This window comes from Tursiops truncatus, chromosome 9 (assembly GCF_011762595.2).
Source record: "Tursiops truncatus isolate mTurTru1 chromosome 9, mTurTru1.mat.Y, whole genome shotgun sequence".
Classification (NCBI taxonomy): domain Eukaryota; kingdom Metazoa; phylum Chordata; class Mammalia; order Artiodactyla; family Delphinidae; genus Tursiops; species Tursiops truncatus.
This window is the reverse complement of record NC_047042.1, coordinates 64,875,400-64,901,785: the sequence shown is the minus strand read 5'-3', so window position 1 is coordinate 64,901,785 and position 26,386 is coordinate 64,875,400. Positions and strand designations below refer to the sequence as shown.

General features: G+C 43.0%; 1 protein-coding gene across 9 annotated transcripts in view; it reads left to right on the top strand.

Moving 5' to 3' along the window:
- Positions 1–26,041, top strand: part of ELMO1 (engulfment and cell motility 1) — a 550,854-nt gene extending 524,813 nt beyond the window's left edge. For all 9 annotated transcript variants that reach the window (XM_073809835.1, XM_073809833.1, XM_033863159.2 and 6 more), the window contains 4 exons: positions 663–770; positions 7,879–7,961; positions 19,067–19,144; positions 24,621–26,041. In XM_073809835.1, coding sequence (XP_073665936.1) covers positions 663–770; positions 7,879–7,961; positions 19,067–19,144; positions 24,621–24,821 — 470 coding nt within the window. In that variant the 3' untranslated portion in view covers positions 24,822–26,041. The remainder of the gene's footprint in view (positions 1–662; positions 771–7,878; positions 7,962–19,066; positions 19,145–24,620) is intronic.
- The last annotated feature ends 345 nt before the right edge of the window (positions 26,042–26,386 follow it).

The window sequence follows — 26,386 nt, the reverse complement described above, 5'->3', positions numbered from 1 at the left end:
ATTTATGAGAATGATCCTAAGGTACTGGTCACACTTATTTAAGAGAACTAAACTCTAGGAAAGAGAGAGGAGATGATTGCAATATCCTCATTCTTGGATAAATTTCTGAATTATTAGTGTATTTCCTCATGAATTCCATCCCTTGTGTGTATCACTAGCTTCCTAACAGTTTATTCGTTGATTAGTTTGTGTGCATAGGCCTCAGGGGTGAGGGGTTTGATATGCCAACTGACATACGGCACAACCATCTCATCAGTCTTACAATCTCACAGAGGAACGTGGAAGCAGAAAAATTCTGAGAAAGCTGTTTTCTCTTCATCTCCCTCCCCACTTTTGTCAGGCCCAACTGAATAAAGGATAATCCCCTAGTCATTCTAGTAACCCTCTGGAAGCCACCACCTCAGAAACTCTGTTGCCGTTGTCCTCAAAGGATTTGATAACTTTCCCAGTGGTACCAAATGTCTACCAAGAAGGACAGGAGCTAACTAAATATCAAAATCGAGAAGGGACTAACTTCCAGGGCTCTAGAATGATTCCTTCTTGAAGAATTAAAATCGAAGGAACTGCGTGTTCTCCTAGGCAAGACTATGACGAAATAAGGATGTCAATATTTTTTGGAAACCAGATCGCTTACCTGGTAAATTTGTGTTTTTTTCCCCCAGACAAGTTTTGGTATTGTCGGCTTTCACCAAACCACAAGGTCCTGCATTATGGAGACTTGGAAGAAAGTCCTCAGGGAGAAGTGCCCCACGATTCCTTGCAGGACAAACGTAAGTGCCTCTCCTGTGTTGGAGGCCTGAGTTTTGGTTGCTTGTTCGTTTCCTGGTCACAGAATATCATGCAGAAAGACTGTCAACCTCAGTAAACCCATTAGGCATGTCTCATCTAGCTGTGAGTCCTGGCCGAGCCGTCTCATCACGCATAAGACCTTGATGGATTTGTGGTTTGGGACTGAAGAGGGGAGGGGGTAAAAGGAATGCTCACCTACCTTTCCTGAAAGACGTAAACCTGGGGTTCAAACACCCACTTTTACGTTACTTGTCCAAGTGTTATTCTAAGGAGCAAAAACACTATAAACCTGATTGTCAGTTGTCTTTTTCTGATGACCCAGAATAATTTCACATGAATCATGTACTTGATCCCACCACGTTTATGCGTTATAGTTCACTGTATCCCACGCTTATAACGCAGAGCTAATGCCAGACCCACGTATGGCTCGTTTACTTCCAAGAAGTAACTCAGACACTCAATAGCATTCTGTGGTTTCCTAAATATTCCCCAAAATACATATTATTTATACCGATTTGCTATTTCTGTACCATGTCTCTTAAAGAGCCAGTCATATGCTAGATTGTTTTAGCCCAACACCAAAGCAGGTTCCAGGTTTTTTTAGTCAGCATTAAGTGTACTAATTAAACAAAGTATTACAGAAATATTAAAATACACAAAGGTAATGGATTAATTTGGAAGAGAAATGAGATAAAGTTAGACATAGCCTCAGAGGATATCTCAGGTAGAGAAATCAAAGAGTGAGAAAAAAGTAAAGACACTTTAAAATAACTTTTACAAGTCACCTTGACCCTGCCATGAGTCATATGAACAAGTCGCAAACAGAATCCTTACCTCCAGGTCCTAGCACCTTCCCCCTTGTCACCCCAGGGCCTATGGAAGTCAAATCTGTACTGTCTTCCTTGCAGCTCATGGCCATCACAGGGGAAAATAAACCACAAGTGGCAAATTCCTGACACACTCAGACTCTGGGCTGACATATCAGACAGACAGCCTGGAACATGCTCGCTTCCTCCAGCTTAAAAATGGGACAGTCTGGTCTTCATAGTGTCATTTAGTTCAGAAGGCAATCTTATTTCCTTTCATGGGAGCACTGCCTCTTCAGCCCACGTTATTTGAAACCCAGTACCGCAGAGTCTGGGGCAGTGTCTATGCATTCTTGCTATGGGGTCTCCCCAGGCCTCTGCCTGTAATAAGGACCCTCCCTTCAGGTCTCAGATAGCCTTCCGCATCCCACCATGGACAGAGCTGGACCAGTGGTTCTCAGAGTGTGGTCTTTGGACCACCAGCAGCAGCATCACCTGGGAAATTACTAGACATGCAGCTTCTCAGATCCTCACTCCCAGACGTGATGAATCACAAACTCTGGGGATGGGGCCAACAACCTCTGTCTTAACAGACCCTCCAGGCGTTTCTGATGAGCGCTGAAACTGAGAAGTGTGGAGCCAGATGTTGCCTGACACGCTTCATAGTGAGTCCCTAAATTGGGCTTTCACCAATATGTAAATATTTTAAAAGAACAAGAAAAGTGAATCGACAGTGGGTTGCCAACTTTCAGGTTTGGCAGAAATAAAGGCTATTATAAAAGAAAATCTAACTAAAATTTAATATCACATTGCTGTCATTTTAAAAAGGGCTCTTGATCAAACAAAACGAAAGACCAGAAAGGCCTAATCTTGGAATAAAGGACAGTCCCTTGTACTAACTTAAATTAGCTGTGTGAAAAACTCACAGCAGTGTCTTCATTTTCCTCTGTTTGCTATTAACTGGTGAAAAACTCACTGATGAAACCTCCCTCATGAACTCAGAACTGTCCAGAGGCCAGCTATTTGGAATCTCTGCTCTAATGCAGTAAAATGAAGAGTTAAAGGTCAAAGCAACCACAAGCTCTATATGAAGTCTTTCACCGCCTCATTCTTAACCTGACCAGGAAATAGGGAAAGTGGTCTGGGCAGGAAAACAGAAAAACCACAGCTAGATTCATTCCTAACCCACATGGCCCAGAGAATCGGCGCTCCTACTCACTGGCTGTGTTATTTATCTCCATAGTTATAGGGATCTAGTCCTCTTCTCCACCCACAGATAGGCACTAGATGGGCGTGGATTGTAGGTTTAAATGCAGCGCTCTCATTCTCGCTGGTTGTGCTGCTTAGGAAGTCGGTAGCCCTGCCCCTAGAGAAGGTCAAGTCGTGGACAGTACCTGAGCCTTGAGTAGGGACGGTCTCTGGGCTAGAAACCCGAGGGCCGATGCCAGGGAGAGCCAGCTTGCCAGGGTGGTTGCAGAAGAGCCAGGACAGAGCTGCAGATCTCCAAACAGTTTTTGGTCGTGGCCACAGAGTGAGGCTGCTTCTCGGAAAGGGTTGCATCAGTCCCTCTGACAGTGGCTGTGAAACTCATCCACTCCTTTCCTCTGCGGCCTTTGAAGTCTAGTAATTCAGAGTTCCAGAAGAGCTGCTCCGTAAACAGTTATCCATTGCAAGGCAAACCAAGAATGAGTACCTGTGCAGGTGTGTGCATATGAGAGGATGTGGTGTGTGTGTGTGTGTGTGTGTGTGTTGAGGAGATTATATCTGTATGCACATGTGTGCCAGGGAGGGGGTATATTTCATGTAATGAAGTCAAATGAAACTATTGTGTGCCTGAGATGAGAAGGTCCCAGCCTAGGAAACTAAAGTTTGCTGCTTCAGGCCTGCCATCTGGTTTGCATTTAATTACAGATCGCATCCTGCCTGGAGCAAAATAGTCCATCCTCTTGGAGCCCTTAGTCAAAAACCTCATTCCACTAGAAAAATGAGACTTTCCTTTAATTCATTTCAAGTACCCTTGCTCTTGCTGTGTACAATTGCCCTCTCTTGCGACCAAGGGGAAAATTGTCTTCCACTCCTTGAGTTAATCAGTGCTGAATACTGAGATATTGGTGAATCAAATAGCATAATTGAATCCTCTTAATCCAGAGAGTGCAAGTGGAGATTGAGGGCCTCTCCTTAGCTGTCTTCATGTCTAAAGATTTAGCAAATCTCTCTTCTCGTATTCCTTTTGTTAGGCAAGAAACATGGCCCTTGAAAATCCACATCTCCTAACCTCCCTTCGCCCCACATTCCTCCCACCAGGTTTATAGACTCTCATCACCCCCACTAAACACCAGACTCCTCTGCTTTCCAGCAGTGCCTGGGCCCCTCAGAGACTCCCTTTGAAAGAGTCTAGGCCAGCGCTCTTCACTCCCACATCAAAGGGTTTTGCTCCCTCACACAAGGCCATGAAGCCTATTACAGCAGAGGAGAGGAGCAATGGCCACAGCAAAGCAAAGTGGGCAATTTGGGTCATTGAAGCATGGGGAATAATTCAGGCCCCTCAATCTACAGAGAGAATTAACTTTGACTGTTGATAATGAGAACAACCGCAAATAACATCTTTTGAGTGTTTACTCAACAGCAGGCACTGTGCTAAGAGCTGTACGTTACATAATAAATTATCCCCCCCACAACCTGAAGAGGTAGGTATCATTGGAAAATTAGGATTAGGAAAATGAGGTACAGAAAAGTTAAGTAACCTGTTGAAGGTCACATGTCCAATAAATAATAGAGCAAAGATCTGAATGCAGCCATCCAACTCCACGGCCTAGATTTTTACCCACTTCTCCAGACCACCTAGATTCAAAGCCAGCAATGATCTTGGCTCCAGCACTGAGTTAATTCTCAGAACAGCCCTATGCGATGGATGATATTATAGTTCTACATTGTAGACAAGAAAGCTTATGCTCTAAGAACTTAAGCCCAAAGTGGTATAGCCGGTAGGTGCACCTAGAATTCGGATCCAGGCTCTGTGATTCTAAAGGCACAGCCCTTCCAACCACTCCAGGCTCCCAAGTTAGAGTCCAGATTCTTTACTAAACTGTACGGGGATCAGCCTGCCCCTCCTCTGTATTTCTGCCCATAGGAGCTTCCACGATGGAGCTGTGTATACAGCAAGTGCTCATGGCTTACTGGTTACTTCCTGGGGTGATTTCTGTCTCAACTTGGCTCCCAGGGGTGAAAGCTAGAACAATTTTTATCATGGTGGCCACATTTACTTTTTCAAAGGCATTTTTTTTAATCACAATTAAAGTTCCTTCCCCAGATAGTAGCAATCAAAGAGTTTCCTGAACATATCTGAAGTGATAACCACTTCCAGGGCTGTGTTCAGCATGATTTGGGGGGCTGACATGTTCCAAACATAGGGAAAAATCATGGCCTAGCAAGGGACCATAGAATAGAAGAAAGAGCAGCAGTCCCAGCTCTGTCCCTCACTAGCTGTGTGATGTTGCGTGATTTATTTCTTCTCTTTAGTCCTCAGTCTTCCCATCTATAAAATAGGAGCGTTGAATTAGATTGTCTCAATCCAGCTCAAACTGAAAAAAGCATTGAAAGAAATGAGGCCAGGCTGCAAGGAGTTAGAGTTGGCGTTAGGGAACCAGTGGTGACCCTTCTGGTTCTCATATCTCTGAACCCCACTTAGTTATGTTGCTCCTACAAAAAAGGGCCTGATAGAAACACCAGCCCTGCTTTGAAGTAATCAAGGGCCCTCTGTTGCCTCTTAAGAGTGTAGATTCAAAGGATATGAGTCTGATCCTGCTCATGGGTTTAGAGAGGACAGCATTTTAGCCCTTCTGATGCCTAATTTTCCGGTGCATCTAGAGACCAACTATGTAAAGAGCAACCTTTAAAAGCCATGCTGTATTTTTAGAATTTTGTGTTTTCCTTTTAGCCGTAATCCTGTGAGTAATATAGCAGCTCGTCTCCTTGACAGGGGACAATGCATGTAAAATACATAAAATATGTAATGCCACAAGCACGGTGGAAGAGTGCTTTTTCTCCGCTGATTCCTTCTCATTAGAGATTCTAAAGACTGCTCCCACGACAGACTTTAGTGTTACTCTTGTCCCGTTCCGAGTTAATCTTGCCCAGTTTTCAAAGCCAAGGGGTGAATTACTATTTATAGATCTTCAAAGACAAGGGGTAACTTACTATTTATAGATCTTCATTGACCATGTTACATATTATACAACAGAAAACTACCCTGTGACTCAAACTCCATCTGAAGCTTGAGGAGGGTTTTGGAGTTGGTATGTTAATTATATCACAAATTCACTTCAGTGGTGGATTTTCATTGAAAAGTAAATGTTAAGTAAACCCAGCTTCCCAAAGTGCCCAAATATCTCCTCCTGGGGTAGTGATTAGGGAGCCAGGTCAGCCACTGAGAACAGGGCTGATTGTTGGTTCTGAAAATGGTTTTGAGGAGAACTGAAGTCAGAGGCTGTGGTCAAAGGTAGTTCAGGAATCACAAGGACCGTCTAAAAGAAGATGCCAATCTCAAGCAGCCAGGCAGAGAAGGAAAGCAGTCCAAGGTCAAGGGTCATGCCATTCAGGAGAGGCTGCATCGCTACATTTTGCTGCAAGAATAAATAACCTCCACAATCTCAGTGGCTCAGGACAGCAAGAGTTTATTTCTCACTCCTCACATTACGTAACTGACATGGGCTTTCGAAGGACTGGTCCACACAATCACAGGGACTCAGGCCAATGGCTGCTCCACCATCCCAGAGCTGTGCCATCTGGATGGACCATGGAACCGGATCAGTCCCTGTGGCTGGAGAAGAGAGGCTGGTAGGCGTGGACTTTTCACTGCCTCAGCTAAGAGAGAGACAGGCCATTTCCTCTCACATTTCATTGACCAGAGCTAATCGTATGGCCCCACCTAACTGCAGAAGTTGTTGGGGAGAGTAGTCTTCCATATGGCCGGAAGGAGAGGAGAGGCAGTCATTAGTGAGTACAAGTCAGGTCCACCAAAGAGATCTAGAATCAGGACTGAGCTAGCCGCGGGTGCCTGCAGAGAATCCTGGAAGAGTTCCTCACAGCCTCACTCTTCTCTAGGGTTTGAGAGAGCTCTAGAGGTGTCACAGATTTGGACAAAGTTCTTAGCAACTTTAGGGTACCCGGACAATGTTAGCTTCTAAAGAGCCTTCCTGTTAACGTCGTTTTGACATTCTATATATTTTATAATTCTCTCTTCATCTAAATGTCACCCCCAAACCCAATGCCCCAGTAAAAATAGGTGAACTTTAATCATGAAATCTCTCATTATCTTCATCATTAGAGGAGTCTAAGGAATTGATGACGCAAAGCTTCTGCAGATCCTAAGTCCCTTACAGGAGTGAAAGATTAGGAATTGGAAAGGGACAGATGACTTTGCAGTTTTTTAAATTAAGCTTCCAAACCATCCTACTGCCTTCTCTCCATCAGATGATCTTAACAAAAGCTTTAAAGGCCCAAGCCTTTCCACATCGTTTATCTTCCCCCAGGTTCTGAGTAGGATGAGAGATAACATCATTTTATCAAACTGCATTGTGCTCAGGATTTCCAAGATAAACACCAGCTACCACTTCCCTATCAGAAAGGAATGTTCCCTTTATTTAATTGAGTTTAATTTCATTGTCCATAAAATAGGAATAATAAAACCTGCCTCACAGAATCCTTGTGAGAAGTAATGAGATGGTAAGAGGGAGAATTTGGAGAATGAGAGTTCAGGATGGTTTAGATTCAGATAAATTTTTTTGTGATAAGGTTACTTCCCCTCATTATCCAAAACTCAGAAACTAAAGAGATGTAACAACTGTAGCAGGAGATATCCATCTGTAAGAAGCATTTGGCATTGCTCCTGGCACATAGATGTCTTCCATAAAATCAGTATCAGTACCACTATTAGTATGATTATTACCGCTGCTTCTAGTACCATCACTTTTAATGCAACTATGATGGGTTTGTTGTTGTTTCTGGTCTTTTTTTTTAGGTATTTGCTTTATTGAACCAAATTCTACTATGAACATAGATTTTTCTCCCCGGGGATGCTTTTTACCAGGATATAAGGATATATTTTAGTTCCTAGCCCTGGACACCGTTTGACTTCTCTTTTCTTTTTACCTCTTTTCTCTTCTAGCGGTAGTGTCTAGGAATGGCAGCCATAGCAGCAGACTCGATGCTTAGTCTTGCTACTTTCTGGACACTTAAGCTGTCACATGATGTAGTTACTTTCATTTTCTCTTACGAATTGCAGTGCCGGTGGCAGATATCAAAGCTGTGGTGACGGGAAAGGACTGCCCTCATATGAAAGAGAAAGGTGCCCTTAAACAAAACAAGGTATGTTTTCCAAGTTGCAAATTGTTCTATCTGCTCGATACAGTTACTGACTGCAGTGGGCCGAGCCCTTCTTTGGTAGCTATGCTTGTGTGGTTGGGGGTGTGTGTGTGTGTGAGTGCACACACGCACACACAGTTACACATCTCTTAAACTCAGCTCCTTTTCCTTTCCTCATTCCTTTTACATCTCTTACCTAGTCTTATTCTTTCTCTCACTGATCACTTGTCAAATCTCCACCATGCCTTGCATTCTGTCACTTCCTTTCTACGTACAGCCCTAGGAATTGCCCTCTCTCTGTTGTCACCAGTCTTCTCTCAAGCCTTTTCCACTCATCTCCGTCCATCCTCTGGGCCTCTCCTAACCTTCTATTTATGTTCATATTCTCCCTTCTGCACTTCCACCCCAATCCCTTTCGTTTCCTCCTTCTTGTTACCCGCCTGGTGTCTCAGTGAAGTCTGGGAAAGGGAGGAGAGACTAGATGGCGCAAAACAAATCTTAGAAAACTTTTAAAGGCCTGATATTCTTCAGCATCATGGGAAATATTGTGAAACAGTTCAAACCCAGCTTAAGGGAGAAAATCTCCCCAGAGGTGAATATTGCTTAAATACTCTTCACATTGCAATATTCTTCACCCTCCCCATCATGTTGTTCACCATGACAGCCTACATTCCATAACAGAGGGTATGGGAGGTGGCATTTTCCGAAAAGATGGAGGAATTTCCCTTGCCCCCCGTTTGGAGGTATTTGCCCTTGGAGGGGCCATCAGGGAGCCAATTTTTTACTTCTTGGCATCTTGTGTTACATAGTGTCTGTCCATGAACAAAATTAATCAGCTTCATCTGAAAGCTTCAGGCACCTCGGAGCCAAAAATGTCACATAGATCAATAGGTTGCTTCTTTATCGTCCCGTGTCATTATCTAAGAGAAATGTAAACATTATACACATCCTATTTATCAATCAGTGTTGAAGTGAATAATGCCTGCCCTGCAATTTCAGTCATTGTAAGATGAAGGTGAATCCAGGTCTGCATAAGATGACCCTATCTATGGTTAAGGAAAATCAAAAGCACTACAAAAGTACTGTTTAGGAAGAAAACAGGGAGAGGATACAGCCAAGGAGACAGATAACAAGATCTTTGTTTCTTAAGTTGCGTAAGTATAACTCACCTCAAGTCCACATGAATCCTTCTGTGTCGAGCCTGTCACAGTGCTATCATATAAAACACTGAGTGACATAAGGGCATGCCTTGGGGTCTGTAGGTCATCTGTTACACAGAATTTCTTTCTTCTCCAAGATATGGGGAAGTAGGGATTCAACAGCTCATCATATACCAGAAGAGCATCCTTAACTAGAGACGCAAGTCCCCAACCTTCATGGTTTGCCTCCTGTGGGGCCGCCTTCCTTCAAGACCACCTGATAACAGATGGAGCACCGGCTCTGCTCAGCTCCAGCTGAGGTCCCCGTGGTTATATAACACTTGGAGCCGAGCAGGACAAGGTGTGAGGAAATTGGCAGCAACAAGAGTCTGTAACCTAAAGAAGGCTAGGAGGGGTATAGTTGGCAGCCAAGCAACTTGCAAGGACTCAAGCATTCTGATTGGGACAGCGAATTATGTAAAACAGGTGTGAAGGAACTTCTGGCTTCACCCCAACCTGTAAAGAGCCTAGGAGTTGTCACTCCTATCCTTACAGTAAGAAGAAACTGAATAAAGTGAAAATCAACAATTTTCTTGGAACTACCAAGAGAACTGATGTTGCAGGGGAGACCACAGCCATGGAATCTGCAGAGTCAGGTACATCCAGAGAGTCACAGCCAGATCTGCTCACCTGAAGCAGAATCTACTGGAGCCGTAAGCTGTAAGATCATTTAGCTGGCAATTCTGATGACTGCTAGTATGAGAGTGAGAAACTCTTGGGGGTTGCAGTCTTGTGGGGGCATACTTTCATGGGCTTTATTTCCAGTAAACCTAGCAGATTCTCTCAGTGAAGATCTTATGGAGAGTCCCCCATCCCCCACTGCCCACCTCCATCATGGCTCTGGGAGGGGAGAGAGGTGAGAATCATGGAATATGACAGAGCCTTCTCCATAACGAAGCCCTGTTCTCCAAACCTTTATCCCAGCTAGGGGAAAGGAATTTCTCCCATTGCATTCCTTTTTAGACTTCTTATCTCAACCACAGGGTTGGGGTTGGGGGAGATATAATCAACAGCAGTCAGAACCTCAAGGAAATCAGTAGGAAACTCTGTAGCTATGCTACTGGGAAAGCTATACTACTGGAGATACACTTGAGAAGGTGACAGCCACAAGACATAGGACCCCCAAAAGATGGAGATTTAATTGGAAAGTTATGGAGTGGTATCCCTCACCCATATCCTACCACTATACCACTAGATTCCAAAATAGTAACACTGGATTATACCTGAAAGTTCTGCAAGATACAACCTCTCTCTGAGGAGGAGTATTTAGGGAAGCTCAAAGTCAGTAGGGTAGACAAAAACAGGGACACTAGATGAATTTGAAGCCTCTGGCACTTACAGTATAGCAAACATTTAACATATCCCAATCCCTTGCTAGATTAACATAAATCATCACTCTAAAGGTCTGTGTATCTCCCTTCCTATTACCTGATACAGCATGTCTGGATTTCAACAAAAAGTTACAAGCATGCCAAAAAGCAATTAAAAAACAGCCTGGAAAAACAAAGCAATCATCAGAACCAGACTGCAGTAGGACACAAATGCTGGGATTATCAGACAGAGAATTTAAAATAACTGTGATTAAAAGGATTAGAGGCTCTAATGGAAAAAGTAAACAACATGAAAGAATAGATGGATAATATAAGCAGAGATGCGGAAACTCTAGAACTGAATCAAAAGGAAAGGGTATAAATAAAAAGTACTGTAACAGAAGTGAAATAAAATATGCTTTTAATGGGCTCTTCAGTAGACTTGACATGGCTGAGGAAAGGATTAGTGAGCTTGAAAATGAGTCAGTAGAAACTTCCTAAACTGAAATGCCAAAAGGGAAAAAATTAGAACATCAGAGAACTGACAGACAATTGCAAAAAGTATAATATATGTATAATTAAAATACCAAAAGAAAGAGAATAGAACTGAAGAAATATTGAATCAATAATGGCCAAGAACTTTCCAAAATTAAAGATAGATATCCAACCACAGATCCAGGAAGCTTATAAGATACCAAGCAGGATAAATACCAACACACACACACACACACACACACACACACACACACACACACACACACCTAGGCATATCATATTCCAACTGAAGAAAACCAAAGACAAAGAGAAAATCTTAAACCAGAGGAGGAAAAACACCTTACTGGTAGAAGAACAAATATTAAAATTAAAGCAGATTTCTCATCAGAAACCATGCAAGCAAGAAGAAAGTAGAGTGAAATATTTAGTGTTAAAAAAAAACAACAACTTAAAATTCCATATCCAGTGAAATTATCTTTCCAAAGTGAAGGGGAAACACTTTCTAAGATAACCAAAGCCAAGGAGATTCATTGCCAGCAGGCCTACTCTGCAAGAAATTCTTCAGCCAGGAGGAAAATTATATAGGTTAGAAACTTGAATCTACATAAAGAATGGAAGAGTGTCAGAGAAGGAATAAATGAAGGTAAAATAAAAATATATTTTTTTCTTATTAATTCATCAAAAAGATAATTCTTTGCTTAAAATAATAATAGTAAAATGTGTTAGATGATTATAGCATATGGATCAGTGAAATGAATGACAGCAAAGTCATAAGGGATAGGAGGGAGGAGTTGGGATACTCAAAACAGAAGACAAAAAAAGGGAGAAAATTAAAAATAAAGAACAAATACAACACATGAAAAGAGTTACAAACATGGCAGATATAATCTAACTATATCAATAGTCATTTTAAATGTCGATGGTCTAAATACACTGATTAAAAGACAGACATTGTCCGAGTGGATAAAAAGCAAGACCAACTATATGGTTTTCTACAAGAAACCCACTTAAAGATAAAGACTAAGATAGGTGAAAGTAAGGGGATGGACAAAGATATCAAAATACGTGAGACATACTGAGAGAACTGAAAGGAGACATTCACAAACCCATTATTATCCTGGAGATTTTGGTACCCTTCTGTCAGTAATTGATACATCAAGTGGAAAGAAAATCAATAAGGATATTGATTACTTGAACAGCACCATCAGTCAACTACGTCCAATTAACAAATCCACCCAACAACAGAATACACATTTTTCTCAACCTTACAAGAAGCATTCACCAGGATAGACCACATTCTGGGCCATAAAATACATCTTAACAAATTTAAAAGAAGAGCAATCACACAAAGTATGTTTTACTTCACAATGGAATTAGACTAGTAATAAAGAACAGAAAGATAGATAGAAAATCCCCCGAATGTTTGGAAATTGAAAACACACTGTCAAATAACCCATAGTTTAAAGAAGTCTAAAGAGAAATTACAAAATGTTTTAAAGTAAGTAGAATGAAAATATAACTTATCAAAATGTATGGGTTTTAGTGAAAGCCGTGCGTAGAGGGAAATTTATACCATTAAATGCATATATTAGAAAAGAGGAAGGATCTAAAATCAATAAAAGTTTCCACCTTAGGAAACTAGAGAAAAAAGACCAATTTAAGCCTAAAGCAAGCAGAAGAAAAGAAATAGTAAATATTAGAGATGAATGAAATTGAAAATAAGAAAACAGTAGAGAAAATCAACAAAATCAAAACTTGGTCCTTGGGCTTCCCTGGTGGCGCAGTGGGTGAGAGTCCACCTGCCGATGCAGGGGACACGGGTTCGTGCCCCGGTCCGGGAAGATCCCACGTGCCGCGGAGCGGCTGGTCCCGTGAGCCATGGCCGCTCAGCCTGCGCGTCCGGAGCCTGTGCTCCACAGCGGGAGAGGCCACAACAGTGAGAGGCCTGCGTACCACAAAAAAAAAAAAAAAAAACTTGGTCCTTGGAAAACATAAATAAAATTGATAAATTTCTAGCCTGACTAACCAAGAGAAAATGAAAGAAGATACAAGTTACCAATATCAAAACAGGTGTAGAGATGATGTTCTCATTTGAGCCTAGGATATGTGTGGGTAGTTTTGGCCTTCTTGTAGGAGATTCCTCTCCCCTTAGAGGAGATCAACAAAACAAACTGAGTAAATGACATTTCCAAACTTTAAAAAAAACCTTGTAAATGACACATAGAAAATTGGACAGGTGGGTGGACAGATGGATGGATGGATGGATAATGGGGCACACTGCTATAAACACATAAATAAGACTTCAAATGGAGGCTACTTCCTGGGATTCACTGACAGAGATATTCCAGCCACTCCCAGCTTTTCTAGGCTGCCTTGAGGGCTGAGAGAAACAGCGGTATCTCTACCAGCCTGGCTCTTTCATTTGTATGCATATGAAAATTGTTTGTCTTGTAATGTTAATAGCATTCATACATCTGGTTCATCAGGTAAAACGTCAAAAGGCAGAAAGGAAACCCACAGTTCTAATAATTTATTTCCTCAATCCATCCACACCCACACCCCTTCCCCAGTGCTCCAGAGGCCTGCTCCTCCCTACGTCTGGGACTTCTGGACAGGAGAGGGGAGACCTGCAGCTTAAAAGGAGAGTTGGCCAAAATCTGTCCACAGGAGGTCTGTCAGTGCTCGGCAGTGGGCAGCACCCAAGGCGTGTTGCTGGCTCTTCAGCTTTTCCAGCTAGAGAGTAGGTTCTGACATTTTGTGCCACAGGACTTTCCATTAGCTTAATTACTGAACAGGGCAAACTGGGACATTAGCATCTTTAAGGCAGACACTTGTTAATAGCAAGATGTTGGTAACTGATAGTACTTCTCACTCATTCAACATCTGGCATGCCAGTCATGGTCTAAGGCTTGCTCATAGAGTCATTCACTCAGTGCGCATTAGAGCACCTGAGATAGGATAGACCCTGGGCACAGAGTGACGAACAGGCAGACATGGCCCTGTCCTCCTGGAGCTTAGAGTCCAATGTATTTAAAAGAGCTTGGTGCAACAGACAAATTTCTGTGGACACAAGAAGTGTTGGCTTCTTCACAGAGAGATTAGGAAATGTCTAACACTTAGGAAATGTCTAACACTTGAAAAGAATTATCATGGGTGAATGCAAATTCAATTGGAAGAATTTGACTTTCGAGGATTAAGGATTCTAAATTTAAACTCTGTGGTTCATAAAATAAAGTTGATTTGTCGCCGTATCTTTGAAAGTGGGCATTCCTGGTACTTATCCCACTGATTTGGGCCTTAAGAGTTAAACAGTTAACATGTAATCCCCAGAGGGAAGATGTGACCAGATCTCAGTGAAAGGGATAGGAATATATTTGACATGAAAGAAGCTTGAATCTCACCATGTCCAGAGCCCAGCTTTTATTTTTCCAGTATGAGTTCATGTACCTGAAATAAGAAGCAGATTATACTAGAAGCTGAGGTTCTAGCCTCAGCTTGAAAAGCCTGGTCATAACCAAAAAGCCTTTTATTCAGATTTATTTCGTTCACCATTCATACTCATAATGTATAGAGTATCTTCTTTATACCAGGCCTGTGCTGGGTGCTGGGAATCCAAAGATTCGGTATACGACCTGGCGCCTGTCCTTGGGTGTCTAACAGATATAAGACTTAAGTATCAACGTGAAATGACAATCCAATGTTGCCTCTGCCCCAGTAAATTTAAATACCAGGAGAGCCTGGGAGACTTGAGAAAGCTTGTGGAGGAAATGATGTCTGAGCTGGCTTTTGAAAAGGAGAAGTGAGGGGAAGACTTTCTAGGAGGAGGAAACAATATGTGAAAAGGCACGTGGGGCCTTTTGACATGTAAAAGTGCATCCTCTGATGGAGAAACATTCAATTCAGAGTACAGGATTGGTGGGGACAGAGAGAAGAAAATGGGTTAGAGAACTATTGGCTGATCATGCTAAGATAGCTGGGGACCAGAACATTATAGCTGCTTATGGAAGGCAAGATCCTATCTTATTATTCACGATATGAATGACTGAGTTTGCCTTCTAAAATGTAAACTCAAACTCATGGATATACAGGTGAGCAACAATGCTTCATAGCTATGATATCTAGTTCTCTGCTTATATTTAGCACACACACATGCCAAGTTATATCCTACACCTTTAATCAAAATTCTTTGACCTCAAGATAACGTAGATAGATGGTGGAGAGCCAACATAATTAAAGTGAATGCCAGGCGAGATGGCCAAATGAGGCAAGTCACCCAAAGCAACGTAAGGAATGGCGGCCAATGCTATACACCGAAAATATGTTGTCTAAAACTCTACTCTCGTATTCAGTCAACCCATCATCTGACCCCTGGAAGATGGCAATCCCCAAACCAAGGCACCATCATGCCCTGAATTTCTCTGAGCATCCCCTGACCCCACATGCCTTGTCTCTAGTCCCAGGGCTAGAGGGTTGAATATGGGGTCAGAGACCATAGGATCAGTTCCTCCCGTATCCTCTAACCCCAGAACTCACTTATCCCAGGCCTTCCTCCACATGGTGAGGTGGGAGATGTGCATTAGTGGAACAGAGGATGGAAATAAGCTGCTCCTGGACATGATTTTCCACTGACTTAAATCCAGAGGGAATAAAAGACCTTAAGTAGTGAGTAGCAAAGCCCCAGAGCATCAGATGTCTAAGAAAGTGTTGTGGTGTGTGACAGGGAGCCCCTGAGGGGGACACTGCCCCAGATCCATGACTGCTTACTCCACCATCTCCTGGCATCTCTCTCCCTCACAGACAGTTTGGACAGGTGGCAGCTTCTGGAGTGTTAGCCTGAGAGGCCACCGCTCCCAGCTCCTCGGTCTGCTTGCTCAAAGGGCTGGAGAGCTGACCTCTGCTGATGCCTCAATGACAGCCGGCCAGGGACGTCAGTAAAACTCATTATAAGTGATAGCAACTTTTAACGCAGGCATGCGGGTCAGAGAAGTAAATCCTCCAACCCCTCCCAGGCAGCTTTGGTGAAATTAAAGTGGGGAATGATATTCTCACGAATTTCCTATTTACTCCCTATGTTTATCAGAAATCTAGGTCATGACAGCTCCGCTCATTCACATCTTCACTGGTAAATGCCTTAGAAGGGCAAAACCCAAAGTTTGAGGCCCCCTCCTTTTTCTTCCTGCTCCCTCCCTGCCCTGCAGAAGAGAAAGTGTCACAAAGGACAACCACGCTGACACTCTGGTCTCAAGTGACTTCAGCACCTAGTCAAGAGGCCACGTCTGGGCTCCAGTGATGCTCACACCTGCTGTCGTAAGCAAGGGGATGGGTTAGCCATGCGCCTGCCCTAAGCAAAGTGGCAGTCATGGTCCAACGTCAGCCGGAAATCCATTGTCAGATTCATGTTTTCCTGTTGACCTCCGAAGGTCACGTGGTGCTGCTGTAATGTACTGACTGGGTGTCCAAAAGCAAAGCCTGTCCTCTCCTTTCTCTCCAGTCTCTCAAGTATGAGTCAAAGACTTTTCCTAATGAATGACACTAAGATTAGTAAAGAAATCGTCATCTATATCAGTGTTTCTCATCTAAGAACAATCTTTATGAATTTATGAGATTAGAGCTTAACATTTTGTTGAAAAAATGTTTTCAGTTTTTTAAAAGAAAATAATCACCTGTGATCCTAGCACCTTAACATAATTATTTTCATTTCACAGTTTGCTTCCAGTTTCCAACCACAGGAAGACATTGTTCATAATTGAGATTTGTATGTATATAGTGTTCATTTCTCTTGCTTTTTTTCACTTAAGATCAGATTTTCATAATTATACTGAACGCCTGACTGCATGTATTTCTCTGGGTTGCTAATTTGTGATTTTTTTGATGGTTTACCCAAGGAAGGGAGGACATTTATTTAGTTTCTCATATTATGTTCTTACAGGTAATGATATATACAGCTTTTGCTTCCTTTTGAATTTTCTTTAGGAATAACCCCGGGAGTGGGACCCCTCGTTCTTGATATGGATTGCTTTACTGACTTTTTTAAAAGGATGACACCAATTATGGTACCACTACTAGGGCCCATGACCATTTTCATTATAAACTAAAAGACCCAAAAGAGATGCCAAACTTATGTGAAAATTGTTTTTGTTTGTTTGTTTTGGCGAACTCTTTTTTAATATTATTGATCTTAACTGGGCAGGCTTGAATGGAATCCTAAGGAAGAAAAAAATGAAAAATACAGGAACTTCCCTGGTAGTGCAGGGGTTAAGAATCCGCCTGCCAAAGCAGGGGACACGGGTTCGATCCCTGGTCTGGGAAGATCCCACATGCCGCGGAGCAACTAAGCCCCTGCGCCACACTCCTGAGCCTATGCTCTAGAGCCCACAAGCCGCAACTACTGAGCCTGTGTGCCACAACTAGTGAAGCCCACGTGCCTAGAGCCTGTGCTCCGCAACAAGAGAAGCCACTGCAATGAGAAGCCGCACACCGCAACGAAGAGTAGCCCCGGCTCGCCGCAACTAGAGAAAGCCCACGCGCAGCAACGAAGACCCAACACAACCAAAAATAAATTTTTAAAAAAATGAAAAATGCAGAGGGGGGTAGTTTTGCAGAACAGATCCCATTCTATGACTCAGCATTCTTTCCTTCACTTGTTTCTATTTCTGGTAGGGCGAGGATGCCCTAAGAGTATGAGACACTGGTAGGTCTGGGCTCAGAACAAGAGCTGTTTTCCCTTAATGATGGGACAGCTAGAGGTGAGCCAGACACAGATAAAATCCATGAGAGCCACAAATAGCCTGATGGTTTGCTGTGTCAGGAGAGGCATCCAGCTAATGCTGGGCCTTTGGAGTTCACTTGGAAGAATTCTTTCTCATCTGAAATCTGAAGGCATTGACCTCATCTTTCTGCCTGCTGCCTTCTTTCTGGGGGCATTCTTGCTGTGACTTACTGGCCAAAGGCAAATCCTCTGACAAATGTTGAGGTAGAGAATGATGTGGAGAGATCTACCTCCCCAAGAAAGAACACCTGTGGGTAGTTACTGAGAGCCCAGTTCCCAGATCATAGCACAAGGGAAAGGGGCAGTCATCAGTGGTGCCTAATAGACACAGAGAAGGAAGGTTAGCACGTGTGTTACAGTGATGCAGAGCACCGAGGTGGACTCATTTGGCCCTTCCCTCCAAATTAGGAGTTGTTAGGGTGTTGAGATGTGCGATGACTCTCATCTTCCATAGGTTGTACCCTGCTGTCAGTCCAATAGAAAAATCATAGTATCCAATATTGCACAGTACATACAATTTGAGAAGCATATATTAACATACATATTAGGCATGACACTGAGTGTCTCAGCCAAGGTCATTCAGCTACAATGAAATGACAATGTCACTTAGTCCTTGGTCCTGGGGGTCTGTCTCATAGTCTGTATTATGAATGAACCCAGACATTCGAACGAACACTCACCAATGAATGAACCCCAGCTATTCTGCCACTTGGGCCCATGTTCTCCTTTATACCCTGCAGCCACTATAGGATAAAACTAGATTTTGTGTAGCCTTTGCTCTACAGTAGTTCAGAGGTCAAAGGGCAGACGTGTTACCTACAGATAATGGGTTCATCCAGAAGCCTCATTACCTCCTACGTAGCTTTCATGTTTTAGCAAGTTTATACGCCTATGGACACCTGTCTGTTTGGAAATGATAGAAGATAGAGCAGCCCATAATGCTGCTGATTGGGAAGGAGTTTACTGTTTTTCATGGTCTCCCTGGGAGGGAGATGCTGAAGATAGGAGAGTAGCACAGCTTTGAGGATATGTGGCCTTGGACAACTCACTTAACCTCTCTGAGCTCCTTTGCACAAAAGGGGAATGATAACATTTGCTCCATGCGCTGTCTTGAGAATTAAATGAGATGGTTCACGCAGACTCCCCCTGAACAGAGAGAAGGAAATGTGCTGTGAACCTTGAAAAACATGCTCCTTCCTCCCGTCAGCCTCACGGCTGCTCCTCTTGCCTGGACACACTGTAGGCACTATTCCATGTTCAATCTGCAGCCATTTGTGACTACAGAACAAATGTGTCAACTTTCCTCAATGTGGTGTTTTCTCTAATCTCTCTTAGGAGGTGCTTGAACTCGCTTTCTCGATCCTGTATGACTCAAACTGCCAGCTGAACTTCATAGCTCCTGACAAGCATGAGGTAAGGGTCTCAGTGGGGTTAATTTATGAGAGAACGTCATATTTTCTCAAGAAAAACAAGCAGGTAAAAAATATTGGGAAGAAAGAAATTTCATTTTTTAAAAATGTCTACCTGAGAAAAATCATGAACGAAGGTACATCTTGTTGACTTGGAATAGAACGGAAACCTCTCGAAAAACTGCAGGTTGTAACGGATTCAACTTCTTCTTAGCTTGATCAGGAGTTTATGGTAAGGACTTCCCTGGCAGTCCAGTGGTGAAGACTCCGTGCTTCCACTGCAGTGGGCGTGGGTTCGATCCCTGGTTGGGGAACTAAGATCCCACATGCCACGTGGCGTGGCCAAAAAATAAATAAATAAACAAAAACTTAAAAAATAAAGAGTTTATGGTAAAGAAGAAGAATGTACACATGCTTCATACTCAGTAAGGGCATAATCGTTAACCCAGAGGAAGTATCAGCCCTGGCTTATAGCTTTGGTTTTCCTTGAATATTTAGCTTTGGGCCAGAATTTTCCCATGATAAACTTATTTCTATTCTTTGAAACATTTGATGAAGTAGGTTTTTTACCATGTTTCTGTAAGTTATTTTAAGAGGTTTAGGGCTGTCTCTGCTGTTGGAATTTTATTTTTGAGATGCTTTTATTCCTTTTGACATCTTGTTATATGTATAATTTGTTTCTCTTCTTGAATCATGCTGTCAGCTATATTTAACATATTTAGCATAAATCCAGGAAAATGCATTTGTAAGATGAAGTAGCAGCTCTGGTTGATTTAACTTTTTCTCTTGTAAACTAGAACCCAACATCATGCTTGAAACTCTTATTTTTAGATGATACCATTCAAATTTTTGTTGTGCATGTGGTTACATAGAAAGCTTTTAGAAAGGAAGGAACATTTTAATAGAATTTGAATTTTGCTCCCCATTTCCCCTGGGAGACTTAGCTCATTTAGAAGTTATTCTGTATTTGGTTTTCACTGGTTTGAAGCTTTTGAATAAAATCGTACATCCCAACGAGAGAAGAAAGATTATATGCAAATCCTGCATTTAGAGCGGCACTTAAATATAATTCTGTGTTACTTGACATTTCGTTCACAGAAGGGGATGACTTTGTCTTCATCTTCCTGAAAATACACACTTTGTCCTACCATTTCTCTTTTTAAATAAAATTGTGGTTGTACACAGGCCACCGTATTGAAGATATATACGGATGTATAGGAAACTACTTCAAATGGTAGAGCTGCAGATGCTATTTAAATCTATACAACGCTGTTTTTCCCAGTATACATTAATTCCAGATAAGGATAAATGTTCTGGGACTGCCACATTTTTATTCATATCTGCCATTTTTTACCGACGTAGTGAGGAGAAAAATGCCATACACTTGTGTAAATTAAAAGTATTCTTCAGACCACTTCCGTATCTATTACCTCATTTTATTTGCATAATCGCTCCATAAAATGGAAAGTTCTGTCACAGATATCCTTGTTTATCAAAGGGGGAGAGAGAGGCCTCCCAAAATTGAATAACTCGACAATAGTACTGATAATAGTAATTATAACTGGAATACTCTGCACCAGGGACCATTCAATGCTTTATGTGCTTCACCTCTCTTAATCCTCATTCTGTAACTCTTAAGGAACAAACTAACCTTACTCCCATTTTATAAAAAAGGGAAATGAGGCACAGAGAGGTTAAGAAACTTGTCCAAGACGAAACAAGCAGTAAGTGATAGAGCTTGGATTTAAACCATGGGGGTCTTGTTCCAGAAACACTTTCTCTTTGGCCCCTGCACTGTGTAGCTTGGAAGGAGGAAAGCAGGACCTGGACCCATGACTTCCTGTCAGTGCCCATCCCCAGCTTCAGCAATTATCAGCTCATGGCCAATTAGGTTTCACCTATACCCTCACTCACACCCAGCTGCCACAACACCCCAGATTATTTTCGAAGCTCATCCAGATATCATATCATTTTATTTGTAAATATTCCCATGTGCATCTCTAAGTAATAAAGAGTCCACTTGGAAACATAACTATCATACCATGATCACACCCAATTTTATAACGTTTTAATACCACGATTTGCAGTCCGTTTTCAGATTTCTCCAACTGTCTCATTTCTGGTTTTCTTTTTTTCTTTTATACTTTGTTCAGATCAGAATCCAATTAAGATCCATACATAACAATTGGTTCACGTGTTTCTTCAGTTTCCTTGAATCTACAGGTTCCTCTCTCCTTCTCTCATGAACATGTGCATGTGTTTTTTTTCCTTGCAATTTATTCATTGAAAAAACCAGCTCATCTGTTTGGTAGCATAGTCAATAGTCTAGATTTTGCTGATTTTAATTCTGTATATTAGTTTCCTTGGCTGCTGTAACAAATTACCACAAATTTAGTGGCTTAAAGCAACATAAATGTATTATCTTACAATTCTGGAGATCAGAAGTCGGATGCAGGTTTTTCTGGGCTAAACTCAAGGTATCGACAGAGCTGAACTCCTTTCTGGACTAGGGGATAATCCATTTCCTCACCCCTTCCTCACCTCCATCCGTCTCAGTAACGGCGGGTTAAGTCCTCACACCGCATCATTCTGACCGCCTCTTCCATACTCAAATCTCCCTCTCTCTCACTCCTGTTCTGTTTCCCTCTTCCACTTTTAAGGACCTTTGTGATTACATTGGGCCCACCTAGATAATCCCAGATAAAAATCCCTGTTTTAAGATCAGATGGTTAGCAGTCTTAATTCCCTTCACCATGTAACCTCACATACTCACGGGTTCCAGGGATTAGGACATGGTCTTATTTCAAAGGAGGGTACTATTCTGCCTACCATAACCTGCTCTATCATTTCACGTGTTTTTCTGCATCCTGTATTTCCTATTAAACGATAGTTAGACGATTCATCAGACTCAGGCTCTACTTTAAGCAGCAGTAGTGTTGTATTCTTCCATGATGTCTGGTTGTCTCTCTTTTGGAAATGTTTGCAGCCGTTGATGATTATCGCCTAGATCCTTGGATCTATTAGACTTCGGAAAAGGTTGATATTCCAATTCTATTGTAGTTACATAAAGACAAACTGGCCTCATCAACTCTTTGGTTACCCTGAGGTTAAACAGTGTACATATGATAGGCAGGATAATGCTTGATTCTCTGGACCAGTTTTCAAAATCATGAGCATCTTCAAAGGAGGCCAGTGAAGGATTTTTGGTGTTTGGGTATCATTATGAAGTTATGGATTTAACGTATTTGTATATCAATAGGTTGCAGTTATTGTCATTATCAGTGTCCAAATTATCTAGAGAAAGAAGGAACACCTTCTGGTTAGCTTCTGAGTTCTATGGACAGATGTCTTTGGCAGCTTTCAGGCGTTCTGGCATGACAGGATATTCCAGGTTCGTCTTGTACATGTCCTACCTTTTCTCTGTGGCGCTTTGGCTCCTTTTGGTATTTAGCGACCAGAATCTGGACATGAGGTGTGCCTCATGTGCCAACTACTGCGTTGGTCATTATTTTCAGGTTTTTTGTAGACAGAGCTTGGAGTTATGTTTTTTTAAAGATAAAATACACTGTAAGTTCGTATTGATACTTCCAACTCAGATTCAGTACTACAGAGTTCTTATTTATTGGTTGATGTATTTTTTAATAAAATTTTCTGTACTTGCTGCTTCTCGAAAGAAAAGCACCACAGAAGTGTTCCTGTGGGTTAAATTAATCTGTACTAGGAAGCTAGCCAGGACTGGGAAAGCTGTGTACAGAAAGCGGTAATCCCCCCACGTAGGGATTTACAGTGAAACAGTGCCGGAGCTGAAAGGGGCCTTAAAGAGCATGGGGTTCAGTGGTGCCCATATCTGGAGGTACATCAGAATTAGCTAGAAGCTTTTCCAAATAAAATTTCCTGACCCAAGATCCATAAGATCAGGATCTGCAGGGTAGGACCTGGGTATCTATTTTTATTAACGTTATTTATGAGGAAACGAATGTTTCGATGTGTTCAGAATCTATCTAAGGACACTAATACTTCCAGAAATCCTTTAGCACTCAACTGATGTTTAGATAGGTTAAATGCTTTGGCTGAGATCCCGTAGCCAAGGCAGAACCAAAGCTCTACAGTTCAGGGCCGCGCTACTCAGACACGGGCCTCGTAATACACCCGTGGTATACCTCCTTGGCTTAAAAAGCGGTGCCTCGAATGTGCGTCGTGGTAGATGTCTATCACCTCACTATGACTTAAGATTTGTGTAGTGCTTGCCATCTCGTAGTACTTTTACGTTGAGATCTGCTATCGTATTTTGGAACATAGCCCAGGTAACCACAGTGCAAAGGACAAGCTAAGTAGGGTCTGGAATTGCAGCTTGACCCAGTGAGGGCAAGAGAGGGGGGAATCTAGAGCATGTTCTAGAAGGAAGACCAGTCCCACAGAAAAAGCAGAGAAATTGCTCTCAAAGAGGTCCGACATAGGACTAGGACATCCTAAAAGGTGAGCAAACAGAACATCCAGAATGCAGGCATGTTTCTGAGATGCGGGCAGCAGGGGCTAGTTCTTCCACCAGGTATCATGGCTCTAATACCAGGGCAGGGCAGGGTTTCAGCCTCTGGAGGGAAACTGACAAAAGCAAGGCAGGTCCTCAGATAAACGGAGCACAGTTCCTAGTCTACTGGAGAGGCAAAGGACACGATTAATTTTAATGAGAGGGGAAGAACCAAACTCTTGGTTGGGTACTGTGGAGTGCTTTCCAAAACAGGGGATGTGCCCAGGGACCAGGCTCCAGAGACCTGGAGGAGAAAAACCTTGGAACCTGGAGACCCAGGCAGAAGGGGTCCCTAGACCGGCAGCCAAGCCACCTTCCGTTAAGATCACCCAATAATTTTAGCCACTTTGCCCACCAGACATTGGGCAGCACTCAGATATTTCCTAGACCTTTTGCTAAGAAATGCAAAGGTGGGACTACCATTGGGCTATCATCGTGAGTGCTGGGAATCAGACAGGATAGGCAGAGATTAGCTATTAGACTGGGAACCATACTTGGAGTGAGGAAAGAAGCAAGCTTTACCTGATGTTGAGTCCAGGAGTGTTGGGATATATTCTACCAATACCTTAAACTCATTGACTCACTGGTGGGATGTTAGAGATATTATGTTGCACAGGCACGAAAACCCAAACCCTCCTGCTGCGCCACAGGGAGGCATCATGGGCACAGAAGAGTGCAGGCACTGGAAGCAGATTGTGTAAGTTCAAATCCCACCCACTCCACGTACTACCAAACGACTTAATTTCTCACCACCTCAGTTCCCTCATCTGTAAAACAGAGATGCTACCAGACGTGTCAGCTTTATAGAGATGCTGTGCATGTTAAATGATAATGTAGGCAAAGCACTGAGCACAGAGCCTAGACCATCCTGAGTGATCAGTAAGCGTTAGCTATTGTTTCTCCTCTTGTTATGGTCATCAGTAGTTCTCACTGTCACCTCCCTTCCCACCAGTACTGTATCTGGACAGATGGGCTGAATGCGCTGCTGGGGAAAGATATGATGAGTGACCTGACGAGGAATGACTTGGACACGCTGCTCAGCATGGAAATCAAGCTCCGCCTCCTGGACCTGGAAAACATTCAGATCCCCGACGCACCTCCACCCATCCCCAAGGAGCCCAGCAACTATGACTTTGTCTATGACTGTAACTGAAGCGCCCGGGCCCCAGAAGCTCCCCCTCCAAAACTGGAAGAGCTAGCTAACAGGAGAGAAGAATGAAAACGCTCCCATGCCTTGGAATCCGCTGTGGTAGAGGAAAGCTGTGGTCCACATTTCCTTTGGCCCCAACGCCTCTGGCCCCGGCGTCTTCCTGCCCCTCCCTGGCCTCCTGCTCACCGCCCTGATTCCGTTTCTAGACTCCGATGCTTTAGGTCACCTCCCATTGCTGCAGCCTAAGGTGGGAGAAAAGCAAAACCCACCGCCAGTAAGAGAGCCAGAGGGCCCTTCCATCTTCATCCCAGCAGGCAAGCCCTCCCCTCCTGGAGGCTGAAAGCCAGCAGCACCAGACCGCCCCCAAACCTACAGCCAGACCCAGGGGTGTGCCCGAGGCCTGTGTCTGGAAGAAACAGTCTAGCTACTTGAGAAGACCAAACACCTCCTCGTTCCCCTGCTCTCTAGAGTCCGCTCACACCACCAGTTCCATGTGAACTGAAATCTGCTTCCAAGCCCCCTCCCTCCCGTGTCCCGGCCTTTGCCTGCCCTGTCCCTCTCTGGTCCCAAGAGCAACAGCAGAAGCTTCTTCCTAGTTCTTCCCAGGGCTGGGTCTCCAGACACAGTCCGTGGGTCCCATGGCCACTTCACGTCTGCCCTGTGACTGTGACCACCCTTCCTGCCTCCCAGCTAGTCTTGGCTTTCCTCTCCCCGCCCCAGCCCAGACCTGCCTCTTCATTGCCACACACCCTTCCAGCGCCTTAGCTGAAAGCACAAATGGTGAAACCAGTCCCCTTGCTCCATCTCTAATGTACTAAATCTAAAAGCCCCGATGAGAGGCAGTTGCTTATCGAAGGGTTTGGTGGTCCTTCTCCTGGTGGTTCTGCTGAGCACAGGTTTCCACAGGATGGTCAAGTATCCAAGTTTACATCATTGTAATTATTACAGGTATTGACAGTTTGCAAGGGTTCAGGGTTGTTGGTTTGGGGGGGGGAGTGGGTTATGTTTTTTTGGTTATTTTTTTTCTTTGCTTTGTTTTTGTACAAAAGAGTCTAACATTTTTTGCCAAACAGATATATATTTAATGAAAAGAAAAGATACATAAAGGTGTGTACTTTCCAAGGTTTTTTTTTTTTTTTTTTTTTTAATTATTTGAATCCTAAACCTCTTCCTGAGAATAACATTCCCCTAAACATGCTGTGGAATAAAATTAATTGTGATGAGTTGTGGGGCTGGTGTTTTGATTTGGTAATTTAGGTTCTTGCTGCTCAGGCGTCAGCATCACCTGTGAGCTTGTCAGAAATGCAGAATCTTAAACCTCACCCCAGCCCTGCAGAATCAGGTGATGCACGTGCATATTAAAGTTTGAAAAGCACTGGCCTAGGGGACTCCTGACCATTGCTGTGTCACCATAGGCTCTGCATATCAGTAAAGAATGATCCTTCTAAGAAGACCACCTCAAGTCACCTACAAAAATCAGACCCACTATGTAATAATACGATCATTCATTTTACACTGTTGCCTCCTGACGGTGACTTTCTCTTTTATTTTTTCTTCCTTACCATTAT